Source organism: Hibiscus syriacus, unplaced genomic scaffold (genome assembly GCF_006381635.1).
Source record: "Hibiscus syriacus cultivar Baekdansim isolate YM2019G1 unplaced genomic scaffold, ASM638163v2 tig00110503_pilon, whole genome shotgun sequence".
NCBI lineage: Eukaryota > Viridiplantae > Streptophyta > Magnoliopsida > Malvales > Malvaceae > Hibiscus > Hibiscus syriacus.
The window spans coordinates 2765206-2790401 of NW_024062764.1; the positions used below are offsets into that span (position 1 = coordinate 2765206).

General features: G+C 34.3%; 1 protein-coding gene across 1 annotated transcript; it reads left to right on the forward strand.

Moving 5' to 3' along the window:
- Window positions 1-1489: 1489 nt before the first annotated feature.
- Window positions 1490-15035, forward strand: LOC120129759 (60S ribosomal protein L5-like). Its single transcript, XM_039147184.1, has 10 exons — window positions 1490-1494; window positions 12127-12145; window positions 12695-12764; window positions 12850-12941; window positions 13216-13342; window positions 13426-13505; window positions 13614-13730; window positions 14088-14222; window positions 14383-14552; window positions 14720-15035. The coding sequence occupies exons 2-10, from the start codon at window positions 12143-12145 to the stop codon at window positions 14829-14831; spliced, it is 906 nt and encodes a 301-aa protein (XP_039003115.1). The 5' UTR covers window positions 1490-1494; window positions 12127-12142; the 3' UTR covers window positions 14832-15035.
- Window positions 15036-25196: the final 10161 nt, after the last annotated feature.

A 25196-nucleotide genomic window follows, 5' to 3' on the forward strand; every position in this document is an offset into this window, starting at 1 on the left:
TATATTAATATTAGTATATTAAAAGATAACTGTAAAATGTATAAATATAATATTTTAGACGTATTGTGATTTTTGAGGAAGAGATCACACCCGCGACAACCGCAACACGTTACGTAACGTCCGCAGCATCCTCAACCGCGACATTGCATCCGCAACAAAATCTGCAACCACAATTTGATACTATGAAACGGAGACGGAGCTTACTTGACTAGCAAAATCTTCTAGCATCATTTGTTCTTCAGGAATCCAATCGAGGGAGATGCTAGGGTTATGCCTTAACGCGGACTGCGTATCAGACGATACGGCAGCGGCCGCGGAGGATGTATTACCCCGCTGTTGTTCGTATTGACGGAAACGCCATTGGCTGGTGGTGGAGGAGACCGCGTTACGTTCTGGTTAGACGAACCTTCCTGATTATTCCCCGTCGGATTCGCACTCGCAGCCATTAATCATAAAAAAATGAGTCTAAAATCCTTTATGTTTCTATGAAATTCTAACGTTGGGGTTTAGGATTTGGAAATTTATTTATTATTTAGAGTAATTATGATATTAAACGTATGGGGAACAGATTTAACTAAGGCTTAATTATAAAACAATGCCTAAATTATGTCTATTTTATCGTTTAGGTGCCTAACTTTTTTTTCTTCAAAATTTATTTAACGTTTTCGACATTATTGTTTTACGTAAATAATATGTAATAACCGTTAAAAAGAATCATCAACCTCTTAAAATATGATATGTGGTACTTTTATAATTTTTTTATAAATTTAACTTTAAAAAAATTAAAATTATTATTATTTTTCAAAAAACACAAAAAATTAAAATCTCAAAAAAAAAAAAATCTTTAATCCGAATGTATCAATTTTATCTTTGATTATCTCTCGTTGTTGTTGTCTACCAGTCTTCGTCGACTGCCTACTACCTATCATTGGTTGATCATCTCTTTGTTATAGTTTCCATCCCTTAAATCTAATCCCTAAATCTCAATACTCATATTCTTAAATTCCAATCGAATTGCATGGTTGTCGGTAGGTGAATGACTGATCATCGACAAATATAATGATCAACAGTGAAATTGATTTTGGGATTAATGATTTTAAATATATTTTAGAATTATACAAAATTTAAGGTATTTTCTGGAAAAAATATTAAAAATATAAGGGTTTATTAAATTTATGAATCTTATTTTTATTTAAATTAAAAATAAAAATTAAATCACGTCTCAAATATTGATTGATAGATTAATTTATTCTATTTTAAATTTTTTTTGGATTGAAAGAGAGGAAAAAAAAGATTACAAAACTAGTCTCACATAAGGTGGACCATGCCTATCCCGAGAGAGAAACGGACATAATGCGGGGGAGGATCTTCATAAGTTGTCGTTGAAAAGGTAGTTTTGTCAGCCAACTTTGCCATAGCATCAGCAGCTGCATTTACTTCTCTTATAACCCATATAAAGAGTAAATCCCAGTCGTCAGAGAGCATCCTGCAAATGTCTCGAACAAGCGACAGGGGACTGGTTGCCTTTTCACCATCACTAATTGATTTAATGGAAGAGTCTAATTGGATTTTAAGTTTCCGAACCCTCCAGTCCAGGCTAGCTGTAAACCGATAAAAATGTTCGATACTTTTTAACGGCTTTTTTAATAGTCATGATGAATCAAATACTTTTATTAAATATATAAAAGGAATGGATTATGGAAAAGGGATAAAAATGGAAAAAGCTGATTCCTATTGCCAACCTAAAAAACGCGAATATTTTTTTAATTTGATATTTGTCTTTTTCACTTATTTTTTATGAGGAAGCCACGGATTGTTCTTGTTTTTAACTTGCTTAAAATGTTTTTCTTACTAGTTTCTTGTTGATTTAATAAAATCAGTTGTTATAATTTTAAGGTTTAATAGTAGATCAGGTTTTCAATTTAATATATATATATATATATATAGCTTTTAAATTATTTTTATACTCGATATCGATGTTGATGTAACAGTCCATAATTAGCAATCAACAATATTGACTTGATAGTCCACGATGACTAATAACATGATAGATGTAACACTCTCAGATTGATATGAGTGACCTGATCCGATTCAAGGTGTCACATTAGGACCACCGGAGTTACCATCTCTGAAAATTTGAGAAAACACAACTTTAACCACTAAAATTTTAAATTCGTAAAATAATTTTAACATATAATAAATTCAGTTATTAAAACAGAATTTGATAATACACAATATTAAAATAAGTTTCATACTCTAATATAAAAGCAATCTTTAACCTACATGCCCTCTAAGTACACATGTACCGTACTCCACAAGCAACACCGATGGAACTCCCATTGTTGATGTCGATAAAAAGCACATGATCAATTCCTTTGACCTAAAATGGTAAGTAATATATAATATAGTGAGCTTTGGGAAGCTCAGTAATACTGAACTATCGGATGATGCTAAAGGTCAAATAAATATATGATAAGATATGAAATTCCTTAGTGATGCAGGTATCTACGGGCTCCAGAAAAGAATTGAAATTTCATTAATGATCCTTAAAGTAACAGTCGGAAAGTATATAGATCATAAGAATTAACAGAGATAGATATTGGATTTTGAGTTGAAAAGTTTAGTGTAACACATTAGTGCGGAGAAAAATATACATATAGTTTCATATTGAAATAATTTAATTCAGTAAAAAAGATTTTTAAAGAGAAGGTAAATTTTAATTTTAAAAAAATCATCTGATTGCCCTCTATCCGAACACCAGAATATGTAGGTTCCCCTGAATCATACACTAATCTGTACACCCGGTAAGGATCTTATACTTATAGCATAAAGAAATACGGTAAAGACCTCTTGCATACAACACAATGACCTGCGGTAAGGACTTACCCTATGCACAAAAAATGAGGAGCATGCAATAAAGTCTTACAAGTCATAGATTAAGCCTGAAATACCTCCTCCAATAATATCAACCTTAGAATAGTAAAACAATAATATCATAAAATCATGATACATACATATTTTGTATCAGAAAATAGAAATTAGAGATTGTGTTTTTGTTTCAGATAATAGAGTTGTACTTTTAAAATCAGAGAAAACAGTCTCATAATCTAAGAAAATAACCAAATGTGCATCGAACACACTAAAGGGCTCAATTTATTTCTTGGAAGTACTTGATAAAAATAAGAGAAAGGGAGGCATAACTTCAAATAAATTTCGAACTAATTTCATAAATGAGTCCCCTATTTAAAAGGGGTCGATAACTAACATATCAAATTAGAAATTTGAAATATGATATATTAGGACCATTTAGGATTCAAATAAATAATAAGGGTACTCAGGAACTGTGACCCTAGTGTTATTCTAGATTTCAATATTTAGGCTAGTAGGGCATTTTAGTCACTTTAATTTTCGAAGAAATGTTGGTCAGATGAGTTAATAAGGATCATCGATATTCGAGATTTCTAACAACTTATTCAGCTCCCAAGTCAAATCGAACTAACATATCCATCAATATGGTACTTATCAAAAATTCTGATAGGATGGCTTCATGGATGTCAATTCCTTATTATTGACTGCTTTCTGAAGTTAAATAGTTCACCTTCACAAATCTTTCTTAAATGAATTCTAAAGAGATGCAAATGTATTCATATTGTTAGGATCGAATAGGCTTAATTGAAGAACCGAAGAAGTTGCAAGAGGGGTGAATTGGCAAAAAAATGTTTAGGGAGTAAGGAGAGAAAAAGATAGAGAACTTTTGCACAAGGATTTATAGTGGTTCGACTTCTCAACTAAGTCTACCTCGACTACCTAAGCTTCTCACTTAGGATTTTCTAACAAATTCACTAATTTGTTCTTTCTTTTTCAAGGATCAAGAGATAACCTTTACACTCTCTATCTTTTCACTTGGCTAAGATAGAACCAATCCCATTTTACAAAAGGTAAAAAGAAGTAAACAATAAAACCTATCAAAGGTAGGGTGTTTACAAATTTATCTCACTAAAAACACAAATATTTACAAGAGAGATAAAATAAGATTGAAAAACTCTTCTCTTGTGTTTGATTGCTTAGATAGGTGTTCTAAACCTTCTTCAAGTGACCTCAACTTATATTTATATGTTGGAATGAAGTTGTGCTCGTTTATAGTCGTTGGGGATGATTTGGAGCCGTTTTGGGATGTTTTCTCTGCAAAATAAAATTGTCCAGTACAGAGGGTATCAGTACTCCTAAAGGGAGAATCAGTACTACCTTTGTTATTTTTAAATCAACTAGACGTTACTAGCAGTTAGGGCCTAATGGTATCGATACTACGATACTACTATGTAAAGTAGTATCGGTACCATTTTTGCATTCTGGAATTTGAGCAATGTTGGTAGTATCGATACTACCTAGTGAGTATCGATATTTCTATTTCCTTTGGTATCGGTACCATATAAACAATATCGATATTGTTCATGAGATATCAATACTGTAAGAACAATATCAGTACTGCTTATTCATAAAAACATTTTGTGCTCCAAGTTAAATGAACTTTGAATTGTTTTTGAAAACTATGAATAAATTCAATTCAAGTCCTTGTAACATTTTGCCTTAAATTGTTATATCAAAATATAGTACAACAATCTCCCCCTTTTTGATATAACAAAACATTTGAAAAAAATGTTTTTTGCAAAATTCTCCCTTAATAAAACTTTTAATGAAAAATATATCAATTGTTGGAAAATGATTAGCTCTCCTTTTTCATTGAGAAATTGAATTTTTCAAACTCATACTTCTCTCCCCTTTTATTATATAAAAAATAATTCACCTTTAAAGTTTAAAATAACATTCGAGAGTAAGTGGTAAATTTTAAAGTAAAATAATTTGAAAAATCAAAGCTACCCCTCAAAAATTACATTCCAAACATAATTTGACTTTAAAGGCTTGACACTTAAGCAAAATTGAATTTCAACAAATAATAACAAACATGTTAATAGCACATGAAATTCAATATATCAAAGTCTAAAATTCTTTATGCAATACCAAATGTTGAAATTAAGTGTATATGCATAAAGCTTTCCAAAAATGTTATGCATTTGAAAATTTTGATATCAATTGTTAGAGAGATATCATTTGCATTTTTAAATTACATGCATAAACATTTAAATTTAGGTCAAAAATTTAAAATCAAAACATTTTGAAAATTGATATCAATTGTTAGAGTGATATCATTTTTATTTAAAACTAATTTTGACCAAAATTCATTTCGAAGAACAAAAATTATGAAAAATCATTAAATCTTTAAAGTGTTAATCATTACACCTTTTTTAATATACATGAGATAGAAAACATAAAATCTATTTAAAATCAAAACTCATGCATGCTTAAATCAAAATGAGCAACCAAATAATTAAAAAACAAAAATATTAAGCTTAGAGGCTACACATTCCTTTTCAAGTGTGGCTGAAGCATCTTGATTTCTTCACTTTGTCACCATTTCTCCCACACACCTACAAGAGACATTTAAGTAGATTTTGGTATCCAAATTGCTTTAGATCCTTGAACATTAGTCTCAATGCCCCTTGGCCCCTTAGGAACCCATATTTGTCTAATTTTAAATATTTTATTTTCTTTATAGGACAAGCATGTTCTATATGACCATGAAAATGGAAATGTGAGCATTTTGTCATTTTTAAACATAATGAGTTGTTTTTTAGAAATTAATTCTTTTTCTTTTGTTAAGCTCTCAAACTTAACTTTCAAATTAATTTTTTTTCTAAATCATTGATTTTGACTTTTGAAAGCTCTAAATCATTTTTCAAATTTTCATTTTAACTTTCAAAATCAACTTTTGCTTTCAAAATCAAATCATTTTCAACTTTAAATTTTGAAATTAATTTCTTATATTTGGAATTGATGGTCTCAAATTCCAAATTCATTTGAGTTAGAAGTTACAATTGAATCTTCTTCGATGGCCATGAGGCATAGGTTGACTACTTCATCTTCATCACTCCAAGCAACCACAAATGACTTTTTCTTACTTGATCCCTTCTTTCTTATGAGGGGACATTCATACTTGACATGCCCCATTCTTTGACATTCGAAGTACACTAGGAGACTCTTCTTCTTACTTGATTCATGATTCACTTCCTTGGAAGTCATGAATCTCTTGAATCTTTTGAAGAGCTTGGCCATCTCTTCTTCTTCTTCATCATCTTTATTCACCTTTTCATTTGAATCTTGATTGCTCTCATTGGTTGATTTAAAGGCAATGTATACCTTCTTCTTTTTTATTTCTTTCTTCTTATCATTCTTTTCTTCACCATCTTCCTTTTCCTTCACCATCAACTCATGAGTGAGAAGATAACCAATAAGCTCGTCGAGAGTGAGAGACTTTAGGTTTTTAGCTTCGATAATCGACATCTTCTTCGATTTCCAAGACTTTGAAAGAGAGTAGATCATCTTCTTCACAAGCTACTCATTAGGGATTACTTCTCCAAATCCCTTGAGGCTGTTGACAATCACGAAAAATCTATATATCATAGCTTTGATGTCTTCATCATTTTTCATCTTGAAGTTCTCGTAGCTATGGTTGAGAAGACTTATCTTGGTTTCCCTCACTTCATCGGTTCCTTCATGAGTGACTTGGAGCTTATCCCATATCTCTTTGGCATTGGCTCAAGAGGAGACTCTTTCATATTTATACGGGTCTAATGCACAAAAGAGGATGTGCATAGCCTTAGCATTAAGTTGAAACTTCTTATTCTCTCAATCACTCCAATCATCCATCTCACCGGGTGGAGTGGAGTAACCCTTTATGATTAAGTTCCAAGTTCCTAGATCATTTGCTTGAATGAATATCATCATCATATTCTTCCAATAGGCGTAGTTTTATCCATTGAAGTAGGGTGGCTAGTTGATTGGTTGTAAATCTTCCACGTAATAAGCACTGGATGTTGAAGCCATCTCTTTGTCGGTTGCATCGGGAATCGGTAGAGCTTCTTCTAGGATCGTCTCAAGGTGGTTAAACCTTCTAATAAGTCAAGCTCTGATACCAATTTTTAAGATCAAAGAGGCTCAATTGAACAATCGAAGAAGTTGTAAGAGGAGTGAATTGGCAAAATTTATTTAGGGAGCAATGAGAGAAAAAGATAGAGAAATTTTGCACAAGGATTTATAGTGGTTTGACTTCTCAATTAAGTCCACCTTCACTACTTAAGCTCCTCACTTAGAATTTTCTAACAAATTCACTAATTTGTTTTTTTTTCAAGGATCAAGAGATAACATTTACATTCCCTATCTTTTCACTTGGCTAAGATAGAACCAATCCCCTTTTACAAAAGGTAAAAAGAAGTAAACAATAAAATCTCTCAAATGTAGGGTGTTTACAATTTTAGCTCATTAAAAACACAAATATTTACAAGAGAGATAAAATAAGATTGAAAAACTCTTCTCTTGTGTTTGATTGCTTGGATAGGTGTTCTAACCCTTCTTCAAATGTCATCAACTTATATTTATATGTTGGAATGAAGTTGTGGTCATTTATATCCGTTGGGGATGATTTGGAGCTGTTTGGGGGATGTTTTCTCTGCAAAATAAAATGGCCCATTACAGAGGGTATCGATACTCCTAAAGGGAGTATCGGTGCTACCTTTTTTATTTTGAAATCAACTAGTCGTTATTAGCCGTTGGGGTATGATGGTATCAATACTATGCCTATAGTATCAATACTACTATGTAAAGTAGTATCGGTACCCCTTTGGGTATCGGTGCCATTTTTGCATTCTAGAATTTGAGCAATGATGGTAGTATCGATACTACCTAGTGAGTATCGATACTTCCCTTACCTTTGGTATCGGTACCATATGAACAATATTGATATTATTCATGAGGTATCTATACTGTAAGAATAGTATCGGTACTGCTTGTCCAGAAAACATTTTGTGCTCAATTCCAAGTTAAATGAACTTTTAATTATTTTTGAAAACTTTGAACAAATTCAATTCATGTCCTTGTAACATTTTGCCTTAAATTGTTATATCAAAATATAGTTCAACACATATGACATCCATCCTTATTCTTATATTGTAATATCATTAAAAAGGGTCGACGTACTCAGGTTGTACTCCATAATCTATATGGTCGTTACACTGTTTAAAACATCACTGGTGATTTTAGAACTTATCCAAAGGTATTCATTTAATCCAAGTCACGAGGGTATTTAGGTTATTTTATAGCTCGAGGTAGTTTGGCCATTTTAAAACTTAAGTATTTCAGTCATTTTAATCAATTCAGTCATATAGAGTACTTTCGGTAAATTAGTCTTCGGGTGTTGCTCAAAAATCATAAATTTTAGATCATTAGCCTTCAGAGAGGTTAGAAATTGACTGTCACAAATGTTCCAAACATATCAAGAATTTAATAAGTAAATCGATAGCCTTATAGGACCAAAATTTAAATTCTTAGGTTAATCCCACCATTAGAGGCAATCTATATCCTTTTTAAACTTTAAGGGTACTTTTATTATTTCTCATCCAAATATTTACGGTAATAAAACTCTTAATAGGAAAAATCAAAATTTATGGTTCATAGGTTAACTTCACTCAACTTAAAAATATATACCGATCCTCTGGTTCCTTATATGAGTCATTTGAGTATAAATCAATTTATTAACATTATACCAAAATCGAAGTAAGTTTAAAATAATCAATCATAACTCATGCCAAATCATATTCATTCATGCACTAACCAATTACCAACATGTACATAAAGCATGCGTAGAATAGTAAAGTATTACCTCGATTCTTGTGCTACATCGGTAAGTCATTTAACACCACTTGATTATTCTTAAACTTTGAGTTTGATGTCCCATAATATCTCGGATACATGGGAAAAAAGAATTGCATCATAAACAGAGCTTAAACGTATAAATCAGATCGAATGAAAAGATAAAACACTGAAAAACAACTTATTGAGTTCAAATTTGGCAAAATGGACCCTAAAAACAAACTCAAAACATAGAAAAACATCAATATATGTGATATTGAAAAAGTCAACGATCGGTCAACAACCAACAGTCAACAATCAGTTCTCAACAGCTTGGTTCGATTGGACGGGTTCAGTTTAGTTCGGTTGGGTCGGATCAATAGGTGAGTCAGGTCGAACGAGTTAGTGGGTCGAGTTGACCCATTTTAATAAGGTCCACCATGCAATGGACAAGCCCCACGCACAACAACGACAACTGGAGGTGCGTGCAGTGGTGGTCTTGGTCGGAAAAATTAGAAAAAAGTTTAAAAATCATTTTAAGAGGTTTTGTGACACATACCAATCTTGGTTCACGACGGAGAATGACAAAGAGCTTGATTTCGAATTGTTAGAAGCTTGCATTATCTCACCCCTCCACACGCCGACGATAACGGCTACAAAGCGGACATCGATGGACTTGAGACACAAGGAGTCCAATGGTACGAGCAGTGTCGTAAACGGAGCTACGGTCGACGACGAAGCGTTGTTTAAGGTTTCTTGGCTAAAAGTTTCCAAAAATGGAAGTGAGAGAAAGATTTGCATTTAGAGGTGTTCAAACGGTTAATTCAATTAACCGACTAAACCGAATTACCCAAATTTTATTAACTGTTTTTTTTTTTCACATTAGCCGTTAACCGAACCGAATTTTCTCAAAACAATTTAACCAAATCAAACTAAGTTCAGTTAATTGGTCAGTTAATCGAAATTTATAAATAATATATATTATATGTTAAATAGTTAATATTTTTAATTTATTTAGTTAATTATGTTCAAACTAAAGTTTAAACACTCCTAAAGCTAAGTAATATATATATAATATTAAATATTTAATAATTTTAGTTAGTTTAGTTAATTAACTGATTTCGAATCGGATTAATCAAAATCGAAGTGTGAACAAAATTATTAACCGTTAACCGACTGAACCCAAAATTAACCCACTGATTAATCGTTGACCCCTATTTGCATTTCTAGAAATGAAAAGTTTCTCGTTTGGAGTTTTAAACCCTACATATTTGAAAAAATGGAAAAATTATACCATAGGTCTGGCAATTTTTTGTTGTTTTCTAAATTTGCCCCGAATTTGATTAAAAATTCAGTTTGGTCATCAAATTTAACTAAAATTTCAATTTAATCCCCGAAATAAATTTAAGAAAAAATTTAACCCCTAAATTAGAGTGTCACCAGATGTGAAAAATTGATTTTTTACTCGAGTTTGAAGGTCAAATTATTTTTTAAAAGTTCAAGTTTATTTAATTATTCAAACAATATTTTAAGTTTAAATTTTAAAATAAAAATATTACAAAATGAAATATAAATATTAAAAATTATAAAATATTAAATATATATTAAAAACACTAAAAATACAATTAAAAATATAAAAAAAAATTAAGAATATATATCACAAATTATAAAATGATGAATTACAATTTATTAAAAACTATATATATCTTATTTAGATATTTGTGTACAAGTGCATGTCATATCATGTTTTCATTATTTTATTATACTTTATATTTAATCATTAACATGTGATATTTGGTATTTCCCCCCCTTTTTGTCCAATATTTTTTATGTTTAGATCGAAATTGTTGAGTCACAAGACTCAATTTTTTTTTATTTTCTTTTTTGAGAACAAGCACCACATGATTTTTTTTATAGGTGGGGTGAGATCAAGTCGAGTAGATATTTGAGTTTATAAGTCTTATTTCTATAATTTAAATTTTATTTGAAAAAATTTCAAGTCGAATCGAGTTATTTGAATTTCTGTTTAAATTTAATTATAAATATTTATAATATTGTGGTACTATTTGTTTCAAATTTTTATGGATTTCTATAACCATATACAATATATATACAGAGTTGAGGATTTTGACTCAAATTTAAAAAATAAAGCCACTAATTACTAAAAAAATTGAGTTTTATTTTATAGCTCGACTCAAATTTAAAAATTTTTTGAGTTAAGTCGAGTTTATAAAATTACAATTTGAGTCAATTTATTTTTGAGTTGAGTCAAATTGAGTCAAATTTTTTAAATTGATTTCAATCAGAAAGATGAATTTTTCAACTCGAGTTGTGCTCACCCCAAATTTATAGCATCTTTTTTTTATCCGATGCATTATTAATGTTTCACATATGATTAGTTGATACAAATATTGTTTTTTTATTTTTTAATATATATTTTTTAATATTTTAGTAATTTAAGTTTTTTTATATTTATTTATTGATTTTTAAATATTCAAATATTTATATTTATATTTTTAAATATTCAAATATTTTTATATTTTAGATTTATTTTTTTCTAAAAGTTAAATAAACCCTCTAATTTTAAAAGATTAACTTGACTGTCAACTCAACAAAAATATAATTCAACACATATGTTATATCTTTAATTACTATAGACTGCTACGACAATATTATTGAATACCATATTAATATTGTGAACAATCACATCAACATTATTGAATGTTACATCAACGTTATGAATTATACCTAAAAATAATTTGTTGATGATAATTGTTGATCAAAAGATCATATTAATTTTTTTTTTGAATTTAAAGATCCCATTGAATATAAAAATAATTTTAGGGTTGTGTTGTTTCTTTGGGTAAATTATACATTTAGTACCTAAAGTATCAGTTTTGGTCCGTTTTAGTACTAAACTTTAAACTTTTTTAAAATCATACTTAAAGTTTAGTTTTTGTTTCATTTTAATATCTCTGTTCAAAATTTAACGTTAAATTTTTTAAAAAAATTGAAAGTTTAGGTACTAAAACAAATCAAAACTTATACTTTAGGTACTAAACGCGTTAAGATTTTAATGGTAGGTACTAAAATGAAATAAAAATTAAACGTTAGTAATGAGTTTGAAAATTTGAAAGTTTAAATATTAAAATTGGTCAAAACTGATGGTTTAGGTATTAAATTCGTAGTTTATCCTTCTTTTTGGAAGGTTTGATGGACTAATGATTTGGATTCCTTCAGCAGCCCAAAATTAAGCGGGCCAAATAATTTGTCATGCAACTCATCTAAATGGAAACAATCTTCACCGTTGACTTTCTCTTATAAAACGCACGTTTAGGGTTTGCCAAAAGCTCTCGTTTCTCTTCACTCTCTCGGAGCTGCAAGCCTTGTGCTCAAAGCCATGGTAAATCTATCTCCTCACAATAATCTTTTATCTTTACATATTTCTCAAATTTTCTCATTTCCTTTTGGTATTCTAGCATCTCTCATTTCAATTACAAATCTGCTTTTGTATAATGTTTTGAAACAGATTTTAAAATCAGATCCATGTTTTGTTAATGAAAACATGAAATATTGGATTCATGTTCCTAACGTTGTTAGGATCTTGTTGAGAAAAAGAATCAATAAATTGAAGTTGTTTATTATTTTTTATTGAGAAGATTTAGGCAATGTTTGGTTCATAGGTTTGCAATTTCATCTTTTGCTTCCAGAAAGGAAATGGAAATGAATGTTTTAATGGAATAAAACTTCGCCTACTGATTATTATTTTTATTGCTTTAACGTTAAAATTTTATGGTAGTAAGTATTGGATAACTCTTGTTTGATCTATATTTCGACTTAGAAACGGGGGTTTAAGTATCATAGTACTTAACAATTTTATAGGTTTATTTGTGTTGAAATGTCTATCATAGTGCTCCCTATTTTTTCTAAGTCGGTTAATTTTATGGCTTAGCCTTACGTGAAAGCTCAAAAGTCTAAGGCATACTTCAAGCGATTTCAAGTTAAGTTCAAGAGAAGGCGAGGTATGATACAAATACCTATGCTTTGAATAGTGTTATGAATTTCTATTACTTTTGTTGTGTTTATAATTATATCTTGACATTGTAGAGGGCAAGACTGACTACCGGGCCAGGAACCGTCTTATCAATCAGGATAAGAACAAGTACAATACCCCAAAATATCGGTTTGTTGCACGATTTGTATCCTTATAACTGACTGACTGCCTGCCCTGTTTTCCGTCATTGTTGTTTGGGGTATGATGTGGGTAGTATTCAACAATTATTTATCTTCTCCAGTGAAAATTTTGGTTGCATGGTCTGATTGTTTAGGCTTCTAAAAGTTAAGACATAACGTGAGATTTTTTATAGGCAATTACATGTGCTGAATATGTTAATTATTCTTTCTTCCCTACATATTTTCCCTGTAAACATTTGTGTGCTGTTGGTGAATGTTCTAATCTTAACCATTTATTAGACCAACAAGGATATAGTTGCACAAATTGTACATGCTAGTATTTCTGGTGATATAGTTCTTGCAGCAGCATATGCTCATGAACTGCCTCGCTACGGACTTGAAGTTGGCCTTACAAATTATGCTGCAGGTGTGTGATTTTCTTTTGTATAAATTAAAGTTCTTTTTGCTCCATGGTTGAGGATGGTATTCTAACAACCCTTTTGAACACAGCCTATTGTGTTGGACTCCTCTTGGTTCGCCGAACACTGAAGCAACTGGAGATGGATGCTGATTATGAGGGAAATGTTGAGGTATGTATGTGCCATGTTTTTAAAGGTTGGAAGAAATATTGGTTGATTTGTATTTTTGTATTATTGTATGATATTTATTTGTAAATCATGCATGTCATTTTCTCACAGGCAACTGGGGAGGACTTCACTGTTGAACCTGCAGAGACCAGGAGGCCTTTCCGTGCTCTCCTTGATGTTGGTCTTGTCAAAACAACTACTGGAAACCGTGTTTTTGGTGTTCTCAAGGTACAGTGGAACCCATTCCTATATATTTGAGTTTTCGCTGCATTAACATACTTGTCATCATTCATTCATCCACATGCTTCTATATATGAGAATGGTCTTTTGTTGAAGTCAGTGTTCTAATTTCCGGAAATGAAAGAAAACGTATGGTGCATAATGGGGCAATTATTTTATATGATAAAAAATTCTGCAATGAGTAGTTAAGTTTTTCTGTTAAATTAGCAGCTAGCTCATGCTTTCCTGCCTATTTGTTATGAAGAAAACTATTCTTGAATATATCATATTCTAGCTTGTCAATCTTCCACTTATATTTTCTATTCTTATGGTTTTAAAAAGGTTTGTCTTTCTGCTTCATTTTAGGGTGCTTTGGATGGTGGAATTGACATTCCTCACAGCGAGAAGAGATTTGCTGGATTTAACAAGGACAGTAAACAACTTGATCCCGAAGTTCACCGCAAATACATATACGGTGGTCATGTTGCTGCATACATGAGGGTATGATCTAGACTTAAAGATATGATAGTTACAGGGGAGTGATGATGGTGTTGAAGCCCTATCTCTGGGGTTTTTTGTGGGGTGGGGTGATAAAGGGGTCGGAGCTTGGTTATAAGTCTTTTTAGTTTTTTTTGTAAGTCTCACTTTGTCAAGTTTACAGACTTTGATGGAAGATGAGCCTGAGAAGTACCAGTCTCACTTCAGTGAGTTCATTAAGAGAGGCATTGAGCCTGACAACGTTGAGGGAATGTACCAGAAGGTTCACGCAGCTATTCGTGCAAATCCGGAAGCAAAGAAATTGGATAAGGCTCCTCCCAAGGAACACAAGAGGTATTAGCTTATTTATCACTTTCAGCAATTTATTTATTAACATAGTTCAGGCAGCCAATTAAACCAGGCATGGCTGAACAAACTAGCTAGTTATAGATCAAAAGAGAACTTTACATCATAAAAATGGTTTTCAAGAGAATCCATTTCAACATTGTTCTGCACTATAGGTACAACCCCAAGAAGCTGTCATACGAGGAAAGGAAGGCGAAGCTGATTGACAGGCTGAAAGCTCTGAATTCGGCTGCCGGAGCAGATAATGATTCTGATGAGGAGGATTGATTATGCCAAGGGAAAGGAGGAATATGCCGAGTGAATTCAGCATTGGAATTTTGGGCACATCTTTTCTGTTTATTTTTCTTTTGTTTTCCTTCTAGAATTAAGGGGAAAAAAGACTTTTAGGGTTGTGAGAAGTTGTCTTTTTTGCCTGCGGATCATGTTGTTTTGGATTTTCTTCATCGGTGTTATTTAATAGTTTAATTATGAAAGGCACTGTTTTCTAATGGATAAAGGAATGAATAGCCGAATTGGAACTTCAAACTTATTCATATGAAAGAAACATTAAATCAAATTGAATGATAGTTTTTCTTAACAAGTTCTAATGTTTTGAGAAAATAAATATAAATTTGATGTTACATTTGAAGAAATATATACATATCGTATAAGGTTATAGAAAATATAAAAAAAATATGCACATATTCTATATGGTCATAGAAAATTATGTATATCAGTATTAAATAATACAATAACTTACTCTCTTTTCTGCATGTCTCCTGCTCAAAGATTTTTTGTTTGGAAGTTCTTGTGACCGGGAGATATCACTTCATAACAACCCTTGGTATACATGAGAGAAGCTTTTACCCCACAAGAAAAGAACTCTTGAATGAAATAAATTGGTTTGGGAGGGTTGCTCCTTCCTCTATAGTATTTGATTTAAATTAGTTGATCAATAGATTAAATATCAGTGATTAATTTATTTTTATATAAAATACAATAATATTAATAAATTTAATAATTGAATAGTTAAAATATCAATTCTATAAAAATTTACAAATTTTATACTAAAAATAACACACATATATATATACTGAAGACATCAAATTTCGACCGTGGATATTATTTTATATAATATATTTCTTATTATTATTATATTATATAATATACATATCCATTCATTTATTTATTTATAATACAGGCCCAATGAACAAGTTACAAAATGACATGGCCCAGCAGTGGCCCAAATGCAACCCAACTAGATTAGGGTTTTTATTAAACTCTAGCAGCTTCCCCAAGCCAGCGCCGCAACTGTCCCCATGCGAGAGTCCTTGTGTACCACGTCTCATCGGCGCTCATCCCCAGTTCTCTCGGCACCAGCTCCCGAATCCTCCGGTGCAAGTACCATCACCAACAAATAAAGCAGTGTTTTAGTCTATCTAGGACTCAAAATGTAATCTAAAAATAGCCAAATCTGAGGCTATAAATTACATGTAACTAGAACACTCACACACCACGGATTACACACGAAAATACCTAGAGATTGCACGTGAAATACTCAAAATACGCAGGATCCAAGGCTTGTAAACGTTCGAAAAGAAAGAAATAAAGAAAGGTAATACCTTTTTACCTTTAGTTCGACCGATTCTTCCTTGCATGCGTGGTTGCCTTGTTTGCTCGAAAAAAGCAAAAAAAATTAGAGAGTGAGGCCCTTATTTTCAAAAAATATTTCTTAGATCTACTCTTCCCTAAAGCTTGGTTTTTTAAAAAAACTTTGATTTTTGAGAAGTAGAGGAAGAGAGCTTTCGGAAAAAGAAATTTTTTAAACTTTTTCCGCCAATGAACGGCGACCGGCGAGGCGGCACGGTGGCCGGTTTCTGAAAAACCCAACCCTTGTTCATCCTTGGATGACAGATGAGAGAAATCAGAGAAATGGGGAAGGGGGTTCTCGGGCGTGGAAGAAGAGAAATGAGAGTTAAAAATGTTTTTTTGGCTTTTATATTGGCCCATCAGACCGCCTAATCCGACCCATACCTGCATCTGGACTCGCGTGTTTTGCTTCTAAAATGGGGTAACTGCGTTTTGACCCCCTATTTTTAAACAACTCCTATTTTGACCCCAATTTTGCTTTAAATCGATCTTTAACTCTGATTTTCTTTCAATTTAGCCACCCAGCTTGTTTTTTATTCAATTTAATACTTATACTATTATTTTTATTTATTTCATATTATTTAATTTGTTATATATATACGTATTTTCTATATATTTTATTTATATACCTATTATTAATACATATTTTTTAATTTTTTGGTTATTTCTTTATTTAACTACTACATCTTATAATTTTATACATATATATATTTTTTTTATTTTTGCTTTTTATTTATTTTTATTATTATATTATAGTATTTTCATTCATTTATTTTTTTGTTTTCTCTTATATACTGTATTTTCTTCCCCTTTTATACCTATACTATTTATTTATTTTCTTTTCCTTACTTTTATTTATTTTTATCATGAATATTATTTTTTCTACATTTTCCAACACTTTATTTATTTATTTATTTATTTATTTATTTATGTTTCATTATTTTCATTTTGCTTATTTTATTTACTTTCTTATCTTCATTTTATTATTATCATTCCTTTTTAGCTTTATTCATTCATTTATTTTACCTTCTGGGTTTTTTTTATTGTTTTTTTAACCTTTCTATCTAACCCATTCTTGGTTTCTTTAAGGATGATTTCAAACCGATCTAAGGTAAGCAATTAGGATCAAATTTTACTTTTCAATTTAAAATTAAAACTTTCTTAATTAAAGAAAACTGGAAATTATGTAGTACCGAAAGGGCAGTTCAAGGGTGCTAACCCTTCCTTGGCTGTAACCGACTCCCGAGTCCGACATATCTTTGGTAAGACGCAGATCATGTAAGAAATAATGTATCTGATCAACCCATTCGCATTAAAATAAATGATCGGTGGCAACTCCTAATCCATTTTCCAAGTCAAAACCCAATTCGGGGCCCAACCGAAAGACGATTTCGACAGTTTGGCGACTCCGCTGGGGACACAGGTAAGTGAGTCAGGCTAAGGTAATTTCCAGTTATCTTTTTAACGAAAAGGGTAAGTTTAAATTTTAAGGTAACATTTCGATCCTTTTTACTTACTTTTGATTATTTTCGAGTAAATAGTTGTACTAATCATTTTCTAATGATTTCAGCCTTCAAAGATTTTTTCACTTAAGGCTCTAAACCAAGCTCCGAACCCGTTTTAAGTGGGGGTGAAAGTGACGCCTTCGTGTGAATTTATTCACCGTATGGGCCTAACAAGTAGCCTTCGAGATTCATATACCTTATGCCTTCGTGTGAATTTATTCTCCGTATGGGCATAAGGGAATATGTCCTCTCGAGTTTAACTTAGTCCACACAAGCCTGTGACGGGTTTAGGACTAAGGGTCTGGCAAGCCCAAGGGGGCACCGGTAAGGAGAACTCGGGTACCATTTTTTAGAACCTAAACTGGGAGACTATGGAGAAATAGAGCCTACCCCGAAACCCCATTTCAAACCCTAGGACATTTTTACCCTAACCATGTTTTTTTCCTTCTTACTCTTCTTATTTTTCTTTCGTCATTATTTATTTATTTTTTTATTTTACTAACTTGTTTGCCTTTGTGTTTGTTTTTTCAGCATTTGCATCATTACAAGAGACTATTGATCCTTAAAAAATGTTTGTTACACACAAAATAATCTGAATTAATGGACAAAGGTGTTGTAATACAAGAGATTAAAAACCCCGAGGTACAACTATGGTCTGAGGAGACTCAAAAGGAAAAGGGAGACAGTCTTCAAGGAAGTTATGTGTCAGAGCTAGTTAACTACGCCTCTATCAGCCTAAAACAGAACAATGTGTAAGAGCTTCGAGACATCTGGGACAGTTGGAAGAATGATCGGAAACAGAAGTTCAGCCAACGATACGGTGACATTGCACTTTTACTTTATGTTAAGACTGATGAGCCCTTAATCAGAGCCTTGGTTCAATTATGGAACTCGGGAAACAATTGCTTCACTTTTAACCAGGAGGACATGGTGCCCACTATCGAGGAGTACACTACACTACTGCATTATGAAAATATCAAACTAGAGTGAGCCTACATTAAACACATTAAAAGTCAGCCTTTCAAGAATGCATTGGCTAAAGTTACAGGCGTAGACGAGAAATGAGTAATTGACCGGACTTAGCGCAGAGGCAACGGGGAAGGAATTGAATGGATCCACATAAAGCAATTAATGAAGAACCACCCTGATGACTGGAAGACTATAGATTTGTTTGCATTGGGTCTGTACAGTTTAATTATCTTTCCGAAGGCTTTGGGGTGCATTGACGCACTCGTGGTGGAGCTGTTTGAATAGCTTCCAAAACGAGTCAACCCAACATCGACCATCTTAGTTGAGACCTTTCGATCTCTCAACCATTATCGAAGAACTGACTGAGGAAGGTTTATCGGGTGTGTTTAGCTCTTTCAAGTCTGGATTCATAACCACTTTTGGAAGACTAATGGGGTTGCCTACCGCCGATTCAGCACTACCTATTAACCTTTAGGAGAATTCATAACTAGAAAATGGCATGAAGGTATTTCAAAGGAAAAGTGGATGAAAGTCTTTACACATCTTCAGGATCGGGATATTACCTGGAGAGCGCCATGGTTGTTCATCGGTGACGTTTTTTTTCGATGTGGGGATTCTTACACTATGACCTTACTTGGACTTTGGGGTACAGTTGGGTATGCTCCGTTGTTAACACTTAGACAGTATGGGGCACGTCAGTTTGTCCTAGCGACAAGTGGACTAGCTAGATCAGAGTTTGTGTATCATGGTGACAACTACAAGAAGATGATCAAGGAAGCGGATGATTCATGGAAGAAAGTATTCCGGATGGATGTTATAGCTGCCAAAGACATGTTTATTACGGATTATGTGGAGTGGCGAAGATTGAGAAAGAATGATAACGTTCTAGTGCCAGACTGTGAAGACACCCGAATTATAGAGGAACATCTCATGCCTGTCCCTTCTGAACTTGAGATAGCCAAGGCAGAGTTTGAAGCTGTGAATAACGAAATGAGGCAGAGAGTTAAGGAACTTGAAGCTGAATGTTATCAGTAGAAGCTAGATGCTGACTCTCAGAAAGATAAATCAGACAAACTGGAAAGAGAACATAAAAGAGTCCGTTTTGAGCTTGAAGATTTGAGAAAGGGGTATCAAGATAAAGTAAAGGTTAACTCCAAGTTTTAAGTAACCTCTGAATACTTGAAAGACGAAGCTCATAGTCTGAAAAGGAAGTTCGAGGGGCCTGATGAAAGAGCTTGGAAGGAATAACTGAAGATTGCTCAAAGGCGCTTAGCAGACAATCAACATCAGAACCAACGCTTGAGAATCCGGGTGGCTGATCTAGAGGAGCAACATGAAAAGAATAGCAAGACAATAGCTGAGTTAGAAGTTATTGTAGATGGGTTCAATAAGCAAGCGAACGAGCTTCAGATAGTGCCCTTCGATGGAGGTTTACAGTGGCGTTTCCGTTTGGAGCAGGCACAACAAAGGGTGAAAGCCAAAGACACAACCATCCGAGATTTCCTGGATCAAGTGCAGAAAGTAGCCCGTCATCTTCACGGCCTGGCAAGGGAAGCTGGAGTGGTTTGACAAGGCATTCAACCAGTGACATATAAAGGCAGAAGACTTGTCAACCTACTAGAAGCTGTTCGGGGTCTAGAGGATTTAGTCTGGATGTACCTTTAATTTGTTTTTATGTCTCTTAAAAGATAAAACATTTTTGTCTGAATAAGGATTATTTATAATAATGGACACTTTTCTGGATCAATACCTCCAAATTGCATACATCATACATTGCATACTTTACATTTTATATTTCATGTTTATTTTTATATTTTCCATGTTTTTACATTCGTATTAACTAACAGAACATGTCTCAGACACCAAGCTTACCTCCACAAGCTCAAGACACACATCACCCTCACAATACTCGAGCAAAGAAGAGACAAATGGAAGCCAGAATGGAGAAGACTGAGGAGAACATGGCAAAGCTGCAGAAAGAATTGAAGGACAAAATGGCTCAGAATAGTCAAAGTACCTGGAGTCCATCAAGAAAAGACAAGAATCCTTAGTCGACCAAATCGTGGCTAAGTTGTCTGGTTTACAACAACAAGCAAGTGCACCCGGAGTAGGTGCGCCTGAGGGGATAACCATATCACCGACCCCACAGGTGGTTATTTCACCCGGGATCTTACCCGGACTACAAAAGAACTCATCTGCGATGAAAGGGAAAGCATCATCTGTTACGAAGGTGCAAACTTCCACAACCTATTCTGACAACCATCCGGATGATTACAATATCCCGGATTTCGATGAAGATGACAAATCAAAAAAGATGAAAGAAAAGATTAAGATGTTGGAAGATCAGATGAAGATGGTCCAAGGAGACCATGATTATTATGGAGTGAACGCAATGGAGCTGAGCCTAGTTCTAGATTTGGTGCTTCCACCAAAGTTTAAGGTCCCTGAGTTCGAGAAGTTCAATGGGAATAGCTTCCCCTCAGCCTACATCACTATGTTCTGTCGGAAGATGACGAGATATGGAGGAAACAACCAACTATTGATCCATTGCTTTCAAGAGAGCCTGTTCGGTTCAGCTATTCGGTGGTACAACTAGCTCAGCTGAACTCATATCAAGACGTGGAAAGACTTAGCCAAATCTTTTCTAGAGTAGTACAAGCATATCAATGATATGAGACCGGACCGAGTTATGCTGCAGAGCCTGGAAAAGAAGCACAATAAATGTTTCTGACAATATGCACAGCGATGGAGGGATTTGTCTGTGCAAGTTCATCCACCTTTGGATGAAAAGGAAACTAGAAAATTGTTTGTTCAGACCTTGAAGTCGCCTTACTTTGGGCACTTGGTGGCAATTACATCGGGAACTTTCTCAGACCTAGTTATAGATGGTGAGATGGTCGAGCTAGCTATAAAACAAGGAAAAATTGAGGGAGGATACTCCAGTAAGAAGTCTCCCATGAAGAAAAATTCTGAGAGATCAACAATGTCAACACCTACAACGCTAACAAAGGTGTTACGATCTCAAGTTTAAAAACCACTGCAGTTGTACCATCCGGTACTTCTAACCAAACTCAGAGAGAACTAAGGAAGGAAATGGAGCAGTTCGATCACATTCCCATGACGTACAAGGAGTTGTACCAGTAGCTCTTTGACACTCACGCGGTGTCACCCTACCCTATGGATCCGATAAAGCCCCCATATCCAAAATGGTTTGACGAGAACACCCACTGTGAATATCATGGCAGTGTGCAGGGGCATTCAATCGAAAATTGTCTCGCATTCAAGAGCCTTGTAAAATGAATGCAGAACAAGAACTGGATCCATTTCAACTCTGGAACACCGAACGTCGCCCAGAATCCCTTGCCTAAGCATCAGGAGACATGAATCAACACGATCACCACCGAGAATGGCAAGGGAATCGAAACTAGTGTTTCGGAAGTTAAGGCTTCATTGACTTGGGTGTGGAGCCAAATGGTAAAGGCAAGGATTCTTGCACCCCAGTCATATACAACAAGGATTGAAGATGGTAACCATTGTTGTTACCACAACGAAGAGGGGCATTGAGTCCAAGAGTACCCCAAATTCAGATCATTAGTCCAACTCATGATAGACATGAAAGAGCTGGATTTTTACGAAGAGATTTAGGATTCCCCGGAAGCAAACATTTGCGCTATTGGAGAATCATCTGAAAGAGGATTTGGACGGGGTAGTCCTTTAATAATTACTCCTAAAGAAAAGATGACATCGATAACACCAGCCAAGGTGGTGATCACAGTAGCTCGATCATTTCAATACAAGGACAATCGGCAAGTGCCGTGGAAGTATGAATGCCAGGTGAGTACTTCCAAAGAATGTGATAACAAAGTGGGGCAAAGACTACTTGAGCCCTTCAAAGAAGATGTGCTAGCCGTCAACGAACCTATAAAAGATAAAGAAGCTAAAGAGTTCCTCAAGATATTGAAGCATAGTGAGTACAACATTGTAGAACAGCTCCACAGTTTTCCAACGTACACTTCAATATTGGAACTTTTGTTAAACATAGAGGCACATCGGTAGGCATTGCTGAAAGTCCTGAATCAAACGTTCATGCCGCAGAACATACCAGTCAACAAGATGGATCGACTGGTAAATAGTATTCAAGCTGATAATCTCATCTCATTTTCAGATAATGGGATTCCATCTGGAGGAAGAGGCCAAACAAAGGCGTTACACATTACTACCTACTATAAGGGGCATGCTTTACCAAGTGTCTTAATCGATAATGGCTTGGCCCTAAACGTGATACCTTTGGTTATATTGAAAAGGCTTCCAATAGATACCTCACATATGAGAACCTGCTAGAACGTGGTCCAAGCATTTGATGGGACCAAAAAAGAGGTAATTGACAAGATCGAGGTGCCGTTGACAATCAGACCTGCCACCTATGATGTCGAGTTCCTAGTGATGGATATCATGCCTTCTTACAACTGTCTTTTAGAAAGACCATGGATTTATCAAGAAGGTGCAATACCGTCCACGCTGCACCAAAAAGTTAAATTTTTTATTGACGAGGCCTTAGTAATCATCAATACTGAGGAAGACATCGTGGCAAGTGTGACCATAGAGGCCCCGTATATCAAACTAGATGAGGAAGCGGTGGAGTGCTCCTTCTGCTCCCTAGAGTTTGTGAATGCCACATTCATGGTAGAAGAAAGAAGAATCCCTAAACCCCGACTTTCCAAATACACCAGAATGGAGATCATGCAGACTTTGGGAAGAGGCGCCAGGACCGGGAGAGGTTTTGGGAAATATTTGCAAGGAATGATTAGTCCAGTCCTTCCTATTTCAAAACTAAACCAGTTTAGACTCAGTTTTCAGCCCAATTATCATGAAAATAGGAAGGAAGTCCAGAAGAACCGGGATAGAAGGATAGCCAAGTTGACTGGAAATGAACTTCAATGGAAGCCTATGACATCCCTGCCTCTTTACCATACATTCAAGTCAGGTGGTTATGTGTTCGATACCACATCATCCGATATAGAAACGGCTCTGGAAGATCTGAACATTAATGACGTGACCACAGAAGATGTTGAAAATGAAGATAGATCTGGGATATGCCCTCTTCCACCTAGGTTCGTGCCTAGCAGTTGGTCGGTGGAAGAACTACCTGTGGTTTACAAGAATCTTTTAGAGTAATATTTGAACTATCCCTATTTGCATATACCCGGGGCAATAACTGATCTTTTTAAGGGTGAATAAACATTTGCTTTAATTTCAATAAAGGATGCATTTTTCTATGTCCATGGCAAACAAATTTTCTTTCATTTCTTTTTGAATTCATTGTCTATTTTCTTCATTCCAGCACTTCGTTTCCATTTTCTTTCAAATTTAATTCTTTGACTGTTTTGTGTGGGATATTTCCTCTCTCACATACATATCTTCTTTGTTTCTTCAGGACCCCATATAACAATAATGCAGGCACTGATGATCCTGATCCGAAGATGGATTTTGAATCAACCATTTATCTAGGGGAATTTGAAGAATACGACAATGAAGATGAGTGCAACATGCCTACCGAATTGTTGAGAATGGTATAAAGAGAAGAAAAGAAAATACTACCACATGAGGAGGCGATCGAAATCTTGAATCTGGGCACTGAAGATGACAAAAAAGAGGTTAAAATCGGTACAACTCTCTCGGCTGAAGCAAGACAAAACCTGATAGTTTTACTTCAGGAGTACAGAGATGTGTTCGCCTGGTCGTATCAAGACATGCCAGGACTAGACATAGATATGGTATTTCATAAACTGCCAATTAAGCCAGAGTGCAAACCTGTGCAACAGAAACTGAGAAGGATGCGACCTGAAATGCTCCTTAAAATCAAAGAATAAGTCAAGAAGCAATTCGATGCCGGTTTAATTCAAGTGGCGAAGTATCCAGAGTGGGTGGCCAATATAGTGCCAGTTCCGAAGAAAGACGGGAAGGTTCGCATGTGCGTCGATTATCATGACCTTAACAAGGCGAGCCCTAAATACAACTTTCCTCTGCCTCACATTGATACGTTGGTAGATAATACAGCTGGGAATGCTTTCTTTTCATTCATGGATGGATTTTCGGGATATAACCAGATCAAGATGCATTCTGAAGACATAGAGAAGACCACGTTCATCACAATGTGGGGAACATTCTGCTACAAGGTCATGCCCTTCAGATTGAAGAATGCCGGGGTAACATATCAGAGAGCTATGGTGACCTTGTTCCACGACATGATGCACAAAGAAATCAAAGTTTATATCGATGATATGATTGTCAAGGCGCAAACCGAGAATGAACATGTCGAGAATCTGAGGAAGCTCTTCCAGAGATTGAGGAAATTCCAACTGAGATTGAACCCTAGCAAGTGCACCTTCAGGGTAATATCTGGGAAACTATTGGGCTTTATGGTTAGTAGATAAGGCATCGAGGTCGACCCAATAAGGTTAAGGCTATCCAGAGTCTATCTCCACCACGAACGCAAAAAGAGGTCCGAGGTTTTCTGGGCAGATTGAAC